Source organism: Notechis scutatus, chromosome 1 (assembly GCF_049901735.1).
Source record: "Notechis scutatus isolate UNSWTSFEM ecotype Mainland chromosome 1, rNotScu1.2, whole genome shotgun sequence".
NCBI lineage: Eukaryota > Metazoa > Chordata > Lepidosauria > Squamata > Elapidae > Notechis > Notechis scutatus.
Window position 1 is genome coordinate 300,769,088 of NC_142009.1, and position 14,379 is coordinate 300,783,466.

Sequence of the window (14,379 nt, forward strand, 5' to 3'; positions counted from 1 at the left end):
AATGCCTCCTTATCGTGCATCTTGAAACAGCCACACCACGTTTTCAGAGAGTCCTGTATTTCACCTGAAGTTATTTGTGGGTTTTTCTTTGCACCCTGAACAATTTTCCTGGCAGTTGTGGCTAAAATTTTAGTTGGTCTACCTGACCGTGGTTTGGTTTCAACAGAATCCCTCATTCTCCACTTCTTGATTAGTGTTTGAACACTGCTGATTGGCATCCTCAATTCCTCGGATATCTTTTTATATCCCTTTCCTGTTTTATACAGTTCAACTACCTTTTCCCGCAGATCCTTTGACAATTCTTTTGCTTTCCCCATGACTCAGAAGCCAGAAACATCAGTGCAGCACTGGATGAAAGATGCAAGGGTCTATCTATCTATCTATCTATCTATCTATCTATCTATCTATCTATCTATCTATCTATCTATCTATCTATCTATCTATCTAAATAAACAGGAAATGGATCATAGGAATCAGTGCTCCTAATTATTAAAGAACACAACAATTAGATGTTAATTATATTTTACATGTCGTTTTCTTCAGCAACTTCACCCAATTCTCACCCCTTCCTGGCTTTACTTTTCTTATGTCTATTATCTGCAGATTTGTCTGAAAACCTGTAAGCATTCCTCAGCTAAGGCTAATGTCTTTGCCCATTTCTGAGTACTGTACAATCCTGACTCCCGTCCTTTGGCTTGGATGGAGAAAAGTAGTCTGCGCGTGATTCTGACTAGAAGTCCGGCGCTGTCTCACGAGCACATGCTCTTTGCACGCTTCACCAGCGCATGCAGAGCCCTGCCTGGCGCTAAACGAAGAAGGGATAATGCCTGCGCTATTTTAGGGGAAAAGATTAATTTGGCCAGTTAATCTCCATTCCGCCGCCTGGCCACGGCGGGAAAACCACACGGATCATATCGTGTGGTAATCAAGGAGATAACGGCCCCCGGGAGGTTTTGGCCGGGCGGGGGAGAGTTGGTAGTGGCGGCGGCAGAGAGAAGCGCATGCGTGTTGACGGCGGGGTTTGGAGGCGGGGGTGCGGGGAAAGACTCAGGTGCTCGGTTGGGAAAGTTGCCCAGGAATCGAACGGCGGAGGAAGGTTGCACCGGGGCAATTTCCACGCAGGAAAGCGCCGCGAAGGAATTTGCTCCACTGCCTTCCCGGCAAACGCCGATCAAAGGCAGGCGCGGCGTGGGCGGACGGGTGCACTTGAACGTCCGACTGGAGGCAAGGGGAGATGCTGATGCCGCTGCCGCTGCTTCCAGCGTCCAGGGTCGCTGATTCCGCCGCCTTGGCTCCCTCCGGCAACGGCGGCGGGAAGAACGGGCAGGCGATCTGAAACTTTCCAGTGGGATGCTGAGCGGAGCTGGGCTCCCCCCGCCGCCACCTTAATCTCCTGCTTCGCACGCTTTTTTCCCCCTTTCCTTTTTTTTTTTTGCTCCTCAGTCGCCCAGGCGCGCCTGGAGCCTGTTCCGCTGCCGGAGCTCGGCGCCCTCGGATGCCGCCTTCCCAGCTACTTCTCTGCCGCCGGCGGGGATCGTTGGCTCGGCTTTGCCCTCCGTCTGCAGGGGCGCGGCCGTTCACTCGCGCTGCCCGGTGGCGGCGAGGCTGAGGGGGCGGCTCGGCCCGAGAGGTGATCGCGGGCGGAGAAAGTCACCCCCCACCGCCAAGGAGGCTTTGGCTGCGGCTGCCGGTCCCCCCTCTCGCGGGATTCCCTCCCTTTCTCGGAGGTGCGGGTCGTCCTTGGTCGTGGTTATGAAACCCTCCGCTGGGATCCCCTCCGAGTGAGTCCCTCCGGCCAAGTCGCGAGGAGCTGCCTCGCCTCCTTCTCGCCCTCCCGCAGGTCCGTCCCACCCCCGAGAGCGTCCTCAGCCGCTCCGGCTCGCCATGGGGCTGGAGGTCCCGCCGCCGAGGGTCCCTTCGAAGCCTCCGCTCGCCAAACTGAGGAAAGTTCGCAAGAGGCGGGAGATGCTGCTGCAACAGCTGGGCTTCGTCTGCGCGATCCTCTTTTTTGTTTGGTGCATGGCCAAGCTAGGTAAGTGGGTGGGTGCCATGTGTGTGTGTGTGTGTGTGTGTGTTTGCGTGTTTGCGTGTTTGCGTTCAGTGACCTACAGCAGGGGTCTCCAACCTTGGCAACTTTAAGCCTGGAGGACTTCAACTCCCAGAATGCCCCAGCCAGCAAAGCTGGCTGGGGCATTCTGGGAGTTGAAGTCCTCCAGGCTTGAAGTTGCCAAGGTTGGAGACCCTGACCTACAGGATATGCAGGTGGATTGCACACAAATTCCCATGGCTATGGAAGAGAGAAGCTGGGAGAACCGGTTAACATGGAATAAAATAGGGCATCTCTGCTTCTTGTATGTCATCCTTGCCGATCTGCCCAGGTAACAGTCATTTTTGTCATTTAATTCAGCAGGGAAGGGTTCTTGGTGCCAGAATTTCAGTGTATGAGGATGTGAGAACTGCATCTAATGGCCTGGTTCCCTGTTCCCTGTTCAGTGAGCCGCTCTGTGGGAAACATACAAGCAAGAGGTTTCACCTGTTGTGGCCGGCCAAAGTTCAGTGCAGCCATGCCCAAGAAGCTTATCACAACAGGGGTCATGCCCAATATGTTTGTGTATTTCATTTGAATAATGTGCAAGTGACCTGCCATGTGCCTAGCAGTTTCATAAATTATCTGTGTACAGTAAGTGCTTCCTCATGGTTTTGTTTTATGTTGCTGCTTGAGCTATTATCAATAAAGTAGCAGTGTTCTAATCTAGCCAGTCCTTAGGACCCTTCACTTTATTTTGAAAACATTGAGGTTCTGGTATTTTCTTAAATAAGTATTTTCAGAGTTACAGTATTACTTGTTGAAAGGATGTGTCCTACTTCTTGATCTACCGTGTAGAGCTTGTGTATTATATTTTAGGCAAGAACTGGGGGGGGGGGAGGTCATTTAATCTCAAGGGGAACCAATACATAAGGGATTCATTATTGTTCAGCAGATAATGCAGAACTGTAGTTTTGTTTTAACAAGCATCAGTCTGTAATACCAAGAAGATTTGTGTATTTTTTTTCCTAGAAAAAAACCCCATATTAATATGTGTTCATTTTAGACTTACACATGCAGTGTCTAAACCAAAGCGAATCTGAGAAACCACATTTTTCCAAGTGGTGTGGGTTAGGGTGTCACTGTGGAGTGATCTTCATGATTATATAATAATGTTAATGAACTGAATTAATGCTGATTAAGAAATTAGAGGAAGAGCAGAGGAGAAGAAACATCTGTGGTATATAATGTTGTATGCTATTGGAGGTGGTTATTTAGAGGCTGCCCCATTTCTTGAGACATTGTACAAGAAAGCCAACAGTCCCTTTAAGTGAGCTCTCAACAGGGGAGATGTTTTCTGGAACATCTGACTGTATTTAATGTGCTCCATCCATGCCTTTAGGAAAGTCCCTTGCTAACTGGGTTACATAAAGCTTGTGAACAGAAATTGCACCACTCCCGTATTTTCTGTTTCTTTAATGTTGCTCACTTTGTATATGTTCCAAAATGGGCAGGTTGAAAGTAAGGTTGCCATTCAATGTTTAGAAATGATCAGCTATGGACTTTGGATGTCTCTTCTAAGGAGTTTGATGAGGGTTTTTACGAGATCAGAAGCTAGGATGGTCTGTCATGTTATTGGGATATGTTATATCCCCGCGCTTTGGCCAACCTTCTAAATAAGAGGTCTCCAACCTTGGCCACTTGAAGCCTAGTGGACTTCAACTCCCAGAATTCCCCAGCTAGCAAAGTTGAAGTCCACCAGGCTTCAAGGTTGGAGACACCTCTTCTAAATTAAAAAAGGCTGTTAAGAGGACACACCAAATAGAATGACTTTTTTAAAAAAGAATTGGCAGGTACAGTGGTTTCACTCTAATAAGAAGTAGGAAACACGGTTATGCTGCCAGGTGGCTATTAAAGGAATGACCTGTACAGCTGAGACTAACAGTTTTTCTTATCTTGGGCTAGCCAGGGCTCCCATTATCATTTCACTAATAATAGGTGAGGGGAAAAATACAGCATCAAAAGCCACCTTAGGAAAAAATGTGGTATATGTAGTCACTGAAAAATATAAACCAGGAGTCTCCAACCTTGGCAATTTTAAGACCTGTGGACTTCAACTCCCAGAGTTCCTCAGCCAGCTTCAATTCTGGGAGCTGAAGCCCACAAGTCTTAAAGTTGCCAAGGTTGGAGACCCCTGATATAAACTACTTTTTGTTGTTTCTCTCACTCAGAGGAGGCTGAGGCTGCAACCCCAAGGAATATGCTCTCTCAAACCTAGTAAAACTGGTTTATGTTATACAAGGCTTATGTTATACAAGGGTGATCTAGAAATAATGCAGCATTCTCATCTTAGGCATGTGATCAAACAAGAGCCCTTTCACAAGGAAATTAAGTGGATCAACCAATATCATGAATCCAGTTCTCTTTGGAAAGCATCACTCACTACTGAGTTCTCGATGGTATAACTTAAATTCCACACTGCTTCTCTTCATATCAGGCCTTTACTAGAGAAGTAAAGGTTTAAAAGACTGAGGAAAATGAACTGCTTGTTGGTAGTGTCTAGACATTTTTCCAGGTTATCAGGAAAAGATCTTCCATGCTATATTGCACTGGAGTGTGGCCTCATATAAATAATATTATTAATAGTTATTATCAGCACACTGGGTGCCATTCCAAAAGCTCTTGGATGGCATTTAGAAAATCTACATTAGCCAAATTTCTGTCAATTACAAAAACTACGCTGTTTGGAACTGCATATATACTCTGCTGATACATTACAAATTCTACGTTCTTGGGAAGAACGTGTATGACAGATTTAACAATAAAAAAACAGAGTTGGAAGGGACCTTGGAGGTTTTCTAGCCCAACCCCTTGTTCAGGCAGGAAACCCTGGCCTATACCATTTCATACAAATGATTTTCCAATCTCTTCTTAAAAACTTTCAGTGTTGGAACATTTACAACTTCTGGAAGCAAGTTATTCTGCTGATTAATTGTTCTAACTGTCAGGAAATTCCTCCTTAGTTCTAAGTTGCTTCTCTCCTTGATTAGTTTCTATCCATTACTTCTTGTCCTGCCCTCAGGTGGTTTGGAGAATAGCTTGACTCCCTCTTCTTTGTGGCAGCTGCTATCACATCTCCCCTAATTCTTCTTTTTATTAAACTTGACAAATCCAATTCCAGTAACCATTCTTGATATGTTTTAGCCTCCAGTCCCCTAATCATCTCTCTGCACTTTTCTAGAGTCTCAATGACCACAACTGGATGCAGTATTCCAAGTGTGGTTTTACCTAGGCATTATAAAGCAGTATTAACTTCACATGATCTTGATATTATTCCTCTGTTAATGTAGCCTAGGATTGTGTTGGCTTTTTTTGGCAGTTCCAACACCAGTTCAACAGCAGCTAAAGAATGGGAAGCTGTGATTTCACATGTTGTGTAAATAATAATTTATTAAATGTGTATGCTGCCCGAATCCCAGCAACTTTGGGTGGCTCACAACAACCAATAAAAGGCTAAAAGATAAAGATAAAAGGTGATCTTCCTGTCCCTTGTCAAAGACATGGTTGAAGAGTCAAGTCATCTTGCTCTTCTAAAAACAACAGCAGAGTGGGGGCTATCCAGATCTCAGGGGAATCACATTCCAGAAGATAGAGAGAGGATATGCTTTTGGGATCCCGATAGATGACATTGTTTAATTGAGGGAACCTGGAACACACTAACCCTGCCAGATTGGATTGGGAGACAGACTGTCCCTCAAGTAAAACCAGGCCGTATGCCATTGTTTGATTTGCACCCTCTGCAGCCCTCCTGAGGTGAGTAAGGCCTACATTTTCAACTTTTTTTTTTGCATTATGGGTAACGCCTACAATGAAATGGATGCTTTAATCCTTGCAGAAACATGAGGCAACACTTCACACTTTAAAATATTGAGCCCAATCAAACTGGGGTCCCCACCCCTCATTTGGTTTCAAAGGACAACATGGATATATTTAGTTAAGGCACAAAGACAAAGAATAGTCCTGAGTTTCAATGAAGTTGACCATCCCGTGATTATCTGGTTATTTGATTAGTTTCACTGGATTTAAGAAATATTGATGCTGAAACTTTTTCCATATAAAGGGAAGCTGGAGGGGTAGGGCGGAGGACTTAAATATAAATATGACTGCATTACAGAATTTAGATTCACTTACTGTGAACTTTATTAATATTTGTGAGGACCTTCCCTCCCTCCCTCTCTCCCTCCCTCCCTCCCTTCCTTTTTGTTTGATAGATGCTGGGATTCTATACCTGTGTCCTGATGTTTTAGTAATCTATTTTTAATTTCAGTCTTAGTGAGATATTTCTACACTCTCACATACACTATGAAGAAGTTGCTAAGTGTAAAGAAGAATGTTTAAAAAGCCATACCAGCCTTGTTCCCACAACCCACGATCTTAGCTCAAAGGATTATCTGCCCCATCTGAATCCAAATCCTAGACAGATCTATGAAAAGGGGATTTTTCTAGGAATTGGATGTCTGTCATTGCCTTATTTTTTTACTTTTCCACAGCATGCATGGGGTAAAACAAAGGAATAAAATAAAGGGGTTGTCCATGTCTCACCAATTTTAGATTAGAAAAAAATAACCTGTCAGTCCTTGAAGATGGTCCACATCAAAAAGTAGACTCTATCAGAAGACTAGAACTATACTGAGATAAGCTACTATGTAGTAAAGAATCTTACAAGTCTGCTTTTGTATCTTCCCTTCTTTCCCTCTTTTACCAAGGAGTCTGGAAGGCAAGAAGGGGGAGCTAGTCTGAGTCATTTTGTAATGTTCTCTTACCTTTCTGGTTTTAACACCTATTTCTTTGCACCTGGTGCTTCTCAAAGGTCTGTGGCGTCTTTCTTCAAGGTCATCTCTCTGGCTTTCTATGCACGAGACCACGGTTTAAAAATTGCTCTGATTAAAAAAAGAAAAAGAAATGGCAGCCACTCAACCCCTTTGTCCAGATCCTGGGAGAATTTAGAAAATGGTTGCTCCCAACTGACTAGGTCACCAGAGATTGTGCTTTACCGGCACACAAGATGAGGCTATCAGTAGTTGAGGTCGCTTACTTGGCCAGCAGTGTCATGTAAACATTGGCAACTTATTTGCTTTTCCCAATGTGATGTGTCCCAGATGTGTTGACTGTAAGATTTACTATCCCCAATGAGCAGGGGATAATATAGTATAGTAATTCAAGGTATGAAGATATGAATTGTACCTAGGAGAAGATCCTGGAGAAAGCTGATAGGATAGGATAGGATAGGATAGGATAGGATAGGATAGGATAGAATTCTTTATTGGCCAAGTGTGATTGGACACACAAGGAATTTATTTGTCTTGGTGCAAATTGATCAGAACTAAGTAAGCATCCAGCATGCCTCAAATTTTACAGCATAAAATCTTTTTTAGATAATTTTTTGAATTCAGCACTGATTCTAAATTAGTGTGTAAGAAAAGTGAGTATTTTTCTTAATGTAATCAACTTTGAATAAATGCTCTGTTGGTCTCATTTAATGTGGACAAATTTGCATAGACCTCCATATTCATAAGCCAATGGTTCCTAGTGGCTCATTCCAACCAACTCTTTACAGGCCATGGGGAAATACCTATAGAGAAGCAAGCTTTAAAAATTGTTTTAGAGGTTGCTGGACAGATGATGATGAATGTAGGCAAAAAAACTAATCCTCCACTCATGCATCTAATAAAACCCTTGCAATGCTTGCATTTCTATGCAATGTTTTAGATCATGGAAATAAAAAATATAGTTAACCCCTATAAAATTTCTAATGACATGGATTCTGATACTGTATCTGATTCCATGATAAATGCATTGCATTACAGGTATTTTTTTAATCTTTTGCTTTTTCAGTTATATAACTCTAAGATTGCTAAATTACAAGGTATTAAGCCAACGTCATGAACTTTTCCCATTTTATTTTCTATGTCTGACTTGTATGAATGAGCCCAGGGGGCCCATATTACTCTGCTTCTAAAGCTAGCATTTCTATGAGAATTTAAATGGCAGGTTCCTACTGGGCATCTTTAGAATAAAGGCTTATTTGAAATTGTCTCTGCATAGTAGACTTGAAAGAGATTCTTGAAGTAACCATCTATTAACTGAGAACAATACAAATCTTGTGTAGGTTGTTTTATAACTTGTGTATGACCTGGCTGTTGGACTGAAGGAGAACAGTGAAGCAAATGCTCATTTCTTCTTCCCATTTCTTAAATTCTTTTATTTTTGTTGTTATTGTTCTTATTTTCTGCCAGTTTGTTTGCCCTGGGAACTATCATTGAGGACTATATACCTGTGGTTTTTTTTGGAATGCCATTAAGGGCTCTTCAACATTTGTATAAATGTTTTGAGATGAGGGAATATAAGGATGCTCAACAGATTTCAAGATGACACAAAGAAGGGTGGGATTGCTTTTACCTCAGAAGACAGGCTCAAGGTCAAAAGGATCTCAATAGTCATGAACAGAGGTGTCAAACTCGATTTCATTGAGGACTGCATCAGGGTTCCATTTGACTTTGGGGGGCCGGGATGGGCGTGGCTGGGGTGGGTGTGGCCAGCTTGGCAGCACTTATGTTGGGGGTACCTGTGGTGGCCCGGGTACTCTGCCAGTGAAAACAGGCTCCCGAGCTCTGTTTTTGCTGGCAGAGAGTTGCAGGAGGCCATCGTAGCCAAAAATGGAGCTCAGGAGCCCGTTTTCACTGGCAGGGGCATCTCGGGCCGGTCCTTTGTTGTTTCCAGGGCAACTCTGGGAGAGAATCTAAGCACCCTGAGGGCCGGCTCCGGGTCCCAGGCCTTGAGTTTGACACCACTGGTCTTGAACATCATCCAAAAAACTGTGAGGTTGAGAAATGTGAAGTTTGCATTTAGGTAGGAAAAAATCAGATGCCCAGATATAAGGTAAGTGGTACCTGTTTTAGCAATAGTATTCGAAGAGGGAGCTGGAACTTTAGACCACAGATTAAGCATGAGATAGTTTTATCCTGTACTAATTAGACCAAACCTGCAATACAGGTAATCTAGTCCTTGCTTAATGGTCACTCATTCAGCAGCTGTTCAAAATTGTGGACCAGAAGAGGTCTATTTATGACAATTCCTCCCATTTGTGGCTGTTGTATCATCTCCATTGTCACATGATCATGATTTTGGGTGCTGGATGACCAGCTTGCAATGATGGCATTGAAGCATCCCATGGTGATGTGATTGCCCTTTGCAACCATTGCTGCTGCCTTCTGACAAGCAAAATCAATGGAGAAAGTGGCAGGAAGTCACAAATGGCAATCACACAACTGCCATTGTAAGTCAGCATGATCAAACGACATCATACCTTATGACCGCATCACTTAGTGATGAAGTTCCTAGTCTCAATTACTGTCAATAAATGAGGACTGCCTGTGTTGTATCCAAGTTTGGTTGCTATAATACAAAAAGAAAGAACCAGAAAGAATACAAAGAGTAGCAACAAAGATGGTAAGCTGTATCCTGTAAACAACAGTTAAAGTAGGTGGCTGTATTTAGCCTAAGGAAAAGAAAGCTGATGGGTGGCATTGGAGTGGCCTTCCAAAACATGGAGGACTGTATTCCAGGGACAAGGATGTGAACTTATTCTTCTTAGTTCCTAATGGTAGGACAAGAACCAATGGGTGTGGAAGCTTTACAGAAAAAGACACAAACTCTAAATGAGGAATTTCCTGTCTGAAAGCTGTTGAGCAGTGGAACAGTTTGTCTCCTGGAGTTGTGGCTGTTTCATCACTGGAGGTTTTCAATCAAAGGTTGAATAACCATTTGTTTGTTGAATTCTTGTCCTGAGCAGGAGCTTAGAAAAGAATAATTCTATGATTCTATGCCTGCATGTCCCTCCGTAGATAATCCCAGGCTTGTCTACCATGTTGCATTATTGCCCATCACAGTTAAATGATTAACTGAGCTGTGTTGAGCACTCACATGATCAAGATGGAACTTTCTGCATATTTTAGTATTAATGGTCATATCTTGCTTTTTCACAACTCTATGAAGGACTTTGTATCTTATGATTTATGACTTTGTGGACAAATTCCTTGTGTGTCTGATCACACCAATAAAGAATATTCTACATTCTATTTACACAAGGTCACAAAAAACCTCTATTGCACATCCTGATTTCTGTAGCCAAATACTGTAACCACTATAGCACTTTTTGTCCTTCTTCCTTATCTCCCTCCCATTCCCCACTTCTTGTCTGGGATTTTTCTCTATTATGCATCACTCCATATATAATTTGTATGAGTCAAAAAGATTATCGGAGATTCCTTTCTAGCTAATATGGTGGAGAATTCCTGGTGTTAGATGTATTAATGGTTTGATTCAGTAAGAGGCAACTTCCATTTTAGTCTCAAATTATGAAAACCAAATTATGGTTTTCTAATGGAAATAATTATATATATATGGATAACTCAAAGTCCTTTTTGCTCTTACAAATACAGTGTCTGTCTTTATGCAGGACGAGAGTCAGCTGTTGTCAACCAAAGTGTTCTGTCAGAATTATGGAGGAATAGAAAATTGATGGCATCACATAATGAGTCACACAAAAAGAACTGCACAGAGCCAGGTAAGAAATAAAGAGCTCTAAGATATTGTGCCACTTCTATCTTATTGAGGCAAGACCTGTGACAGAGTTGGAAAATGGTTTAATAAGGGCATAAATTGGTGAGGGAGAACTGGCAGAAAATTGGAAGGGTTGCATAGCTGGGAGAAAAGATACATTTTCGGGGACACAAAATATGCCAAAATCTTCAGGGTGAATTGCAGGGAGACTTTTCTCTGTTGCAGTTGGTTGTATCATCTATGTTGTATCATCATCCATGGAAAGTTTATTCCTCTGAAATGGTGCATCTTTTCTTTTCATGCCTTTGTTTTGTTGCACAGAGCCAAACAAATACCTACACTTTTCAGCATATGGTTATTTCTGTATTATTGGGGTTGACAGTCTTATAAATTAACTTCCATATTTGGATTTTTTTTTAAATGAAAACATATATTTGAAGACTATTTAGAAACATAGGTATCTGAATTATGGGTACAGAGCTGTTATTATATTGTTATCATATTTGGAAAAAAAACAGACGTTTTTTCAAAGTTATTGAATTTAGAGGAGCCCTTTGTCATTATGCCAGATTTATCATTAATGTTATAATTCAGTTTCTTGCATAACTACTTTTAATGGTTATACTTTCTATTTCAGTTTGACAGCTATTGAGAGGGGAATAAGTAATTTTGGGGTTTCATATTTTTATAAAGTGCATCCATCCCAGCCCTCTGTCAGATAGAAGTTCAGTTCTAACATTCTTGACAATCCAAGAATCAGGAATCAGTTTTTCAAAAGAGTTCAATAATAAGAGATGACATTTTCATTTATTTAAAATATTTCTGGCCTACATTTATGGTGAAAAGCTCTCCCAAGGGAGCTTACCCATATAAAAGGGACAAACAGTAATAAAAGCAACATCAAAACAGATATTTAAGAAGGTACATTACAAAGTACTCCTCAAAATAATAAATCCAATCACTCTTTTAGCTGGGGCCTTAATGTTCATATACTGGAACATAAATTGACTTTTACAAAAAAACCAAGAAAGGATAATGACTCCTGATCCCTCAGTAAATGAAAATGGCATCTACTCCCCAGAGAAAGCCTCATCAGTCCCATTAATATTACCAAGCACAGATTCCAGCTTTGGGGTTTTGCCAGAGGTCTATACTTAGGTGTCTTTTTCCTGTCCATTTACTGTTTAGTTTCTTAAAGAGCAATCAAGGTAGCTTAAGAGAGAGAAATATTTTCTGAGTACTGACTCCCTGCATTTCAGAGTTTCTATATGGAAGGACATCAGCTGTGGTGTGTGTGTGTGTGTGTGTGTGTGTGTGCGCGTGCGCGCCATACAGGATCAGATTAGGAACCCTTTTAGTTCAGCATTTTGTTTCCATCGGTGGCCAACCAAATATTTTTGGGAAACCCACAAGAGAAAACAGAGGCAAGAGTTATCCTGTATGATTTATTCGCACAATGTTATATTCATGCCATTCATCTTTTGCATATGTAGGCACTGCTTACCCCATGATTAATAACTGTAGATGAACTGGTTAAAAAACCCTTTTCAAATTATCTATGCTACTTAATGTGATTACCATAATGATGTCTTCTGACAATACAACGTATACGTTTGTCATGCGTTATTTGAAAAAGCACTTGCAGCCAGTTGCCCAAATCTACTTTCACTTAATCTTATTTGATGAACCTAATTTCTGAAGTTTTCAGAATGAAAAAAATTCTATCTAGCCCACTTTCTTCTTACAATTCGTGCCCTGCAGAATTGCTATGATTTGGGTAGCCAAAAATTTGATTTATGAACGAACAAGAGAAGGAAAGATAACATAACACCAGCTGTGCCATTTCTGACAGAAAAGTATTGGGTTTTGGATAGCACATGCATTTTGGTTGAAGCTGAGGAATATTTTCCACGTTCAGTTTAAGTATATAGAAGGAGAAGAGAAATGGGAAAAGTAATGAAGACAGGCAGGCAAATTGTTTGGCACTTCAATTCTCAGCTACTAGTAGTTTTCCTCTCTGAATTTGAATGCACCACTCCATCCGTTGAAGGTTCAATTGCTAGACCCATGCAGCATTCATTTGTGTACAGGTGGATCATGCCAGCTTTCTCCAATCAATAGTTTTCCAGATGTATAGGGTATTCTTAGCCTAAGTGGTCTTGCACTTGTTAGCTGGTAGTTATGTGAGTTGAAATGCAACATCTTCAGAGGCCCCCAAAGACAAGACTGTATACTATATTTGGTTTTCAGTTTTGTTGCATTTGACTTGTTTTTGATTCGGTTTCTTATGTGAGATGTGGCAGAAATGTTTCTTAGGACCTCATAATGGAATATAAATGTATGAATGAGCAAATCCACAGAATAGCCAGATGATGTTTATAATTGTCTCACATATTAAATATTAGCTGTTATTAGAGTTGCAATAATAAATGCGTAAGATAAAAGTCAATTCTGAAAATGATGTTTTCAAAAGACAAATGCTCAAGAATGAATTTAATGAATTAATGTAATGGTTACTGTGGTGCTTTCAGTGGTACTTATACTATATAGATCATATTGTAACCTTCAAAATATACATTTATAAAGCAGCAATGTATCTTTATATTTCTTAAGAACGGAAAAAGCACAATCCAAAAATAATATATTTTTGGATTGTGCTTTTTGGTTAAGCCCATTAGCACGGTCTCCCTGCAAGTTCTCCTGCACATCCGGATAATCTTAATGTCATTTTTTCAAAAAAGATTCTGATTACAAACTTTTTCATGCAACTTCTCCTTATTTCAATTAATTTTAGATTAACTTCTTTCATATAATTAATTTATATCAAGTATGGCTGGATGCACAAAACACTAGAGGTCATACATTTTTAATAATTGGTTGTTCTATTGCTGGCATCAGCTAAAATTTTCTTACCTACACAATTAGGAAACGGACATTGCCCTGTCTTCTCTTACATCTGGTCATATTGTGTACAAAACTCACTGAGTTTGGGGTGGGATTTCTCTCCTACTAGCATACAGTCTCTTCTTAAGAGTTCAATGAATCATGAGTTTGTGGTAGACCACCAGAAGGAACTCATGAATAAAAGTTGCATTTATTTCTGCTAGATAAAATAGGATGACATCCCATTATCCAGATGATGATGGTGTCGGTGCATAATCTGGACTCCTGTTTGAAGAGCAAGTGGTAGCCATGGTTAGGAGGGCCTTTGCACAATTTCAGGTTGTGCATCAGTTGTGCCTATTCCTGTATTCAGTATCACTCATGTGACCTTGTGACCTCCTGTCCGGACTACTGCAATTCGCTCTAATGGGGCTGGCCTATTACCATGTTGGTTATCCTGGCACATATAACACCACTAATTCATAAGCTGGATTGGTGGCCAGTGAGCCTATGAATGCAATTCAAGGTGTTGGTTAGAATTCTTAGCACTCTTCATGACTTCGGATTGGGTTACTTGAGGGATTGTCTTAGTCTGGTTGTTTCTACCCATCCAATCCAGTCAGTTGTTGGTTGTTCTACCCATCCAAACCTGGCCCATTGATTAAGGAATGTCAGTATGTAGAGCCCAGAAGGCATGCCTTTTGTGCTGCTCCATTGATGCAACATTCTCCCTGTGATGATCAGGATGGGCCTGGCCCTGCTAGCTTTTTATGCAGCCTTAAAAAGCTGGATCTGTACCCAGCCCTGGAGTTCTAAGTATGTGAAAAGAGCTATCTCCTGAATATGTT

At 41.3% G+C, this 14,379-nt stretch overlaps 1 protein-coding gene across 3 annotated transcripts in view; it reads left to right on the top strand.

Annotated features, from left to right (window-relative positions):
* The first annotated feature begins 429 nt into the window (after positions 1 to 429).
* SLC24A4 (solute carrier family 24 member 4) overlaps positions 430 to 14,379 on the top strand; it is a 128,965-nt gene continuing 115,015 nt past the window's right edge. For all 3 annotated transcript variants that reach the window (XM_026679206.2, XM_087952084.1, XM_087952085.1), the window contains exons 1-2: positions 430 to 2,032; positions 10,545 to 10,652. In XM_026679206.2, the coding sequence (XP_026534991.1) occupies positions 1,885 to 2,032; positions 10,545 to 10,652 (256 nt within the window). In that variant the 5' untranslated portion in view covers positions 430 to 1,884. The remainder of the gene's footprint in view (positions 2,033 to 10,544; positions 10,653 to 14,379) is intronic.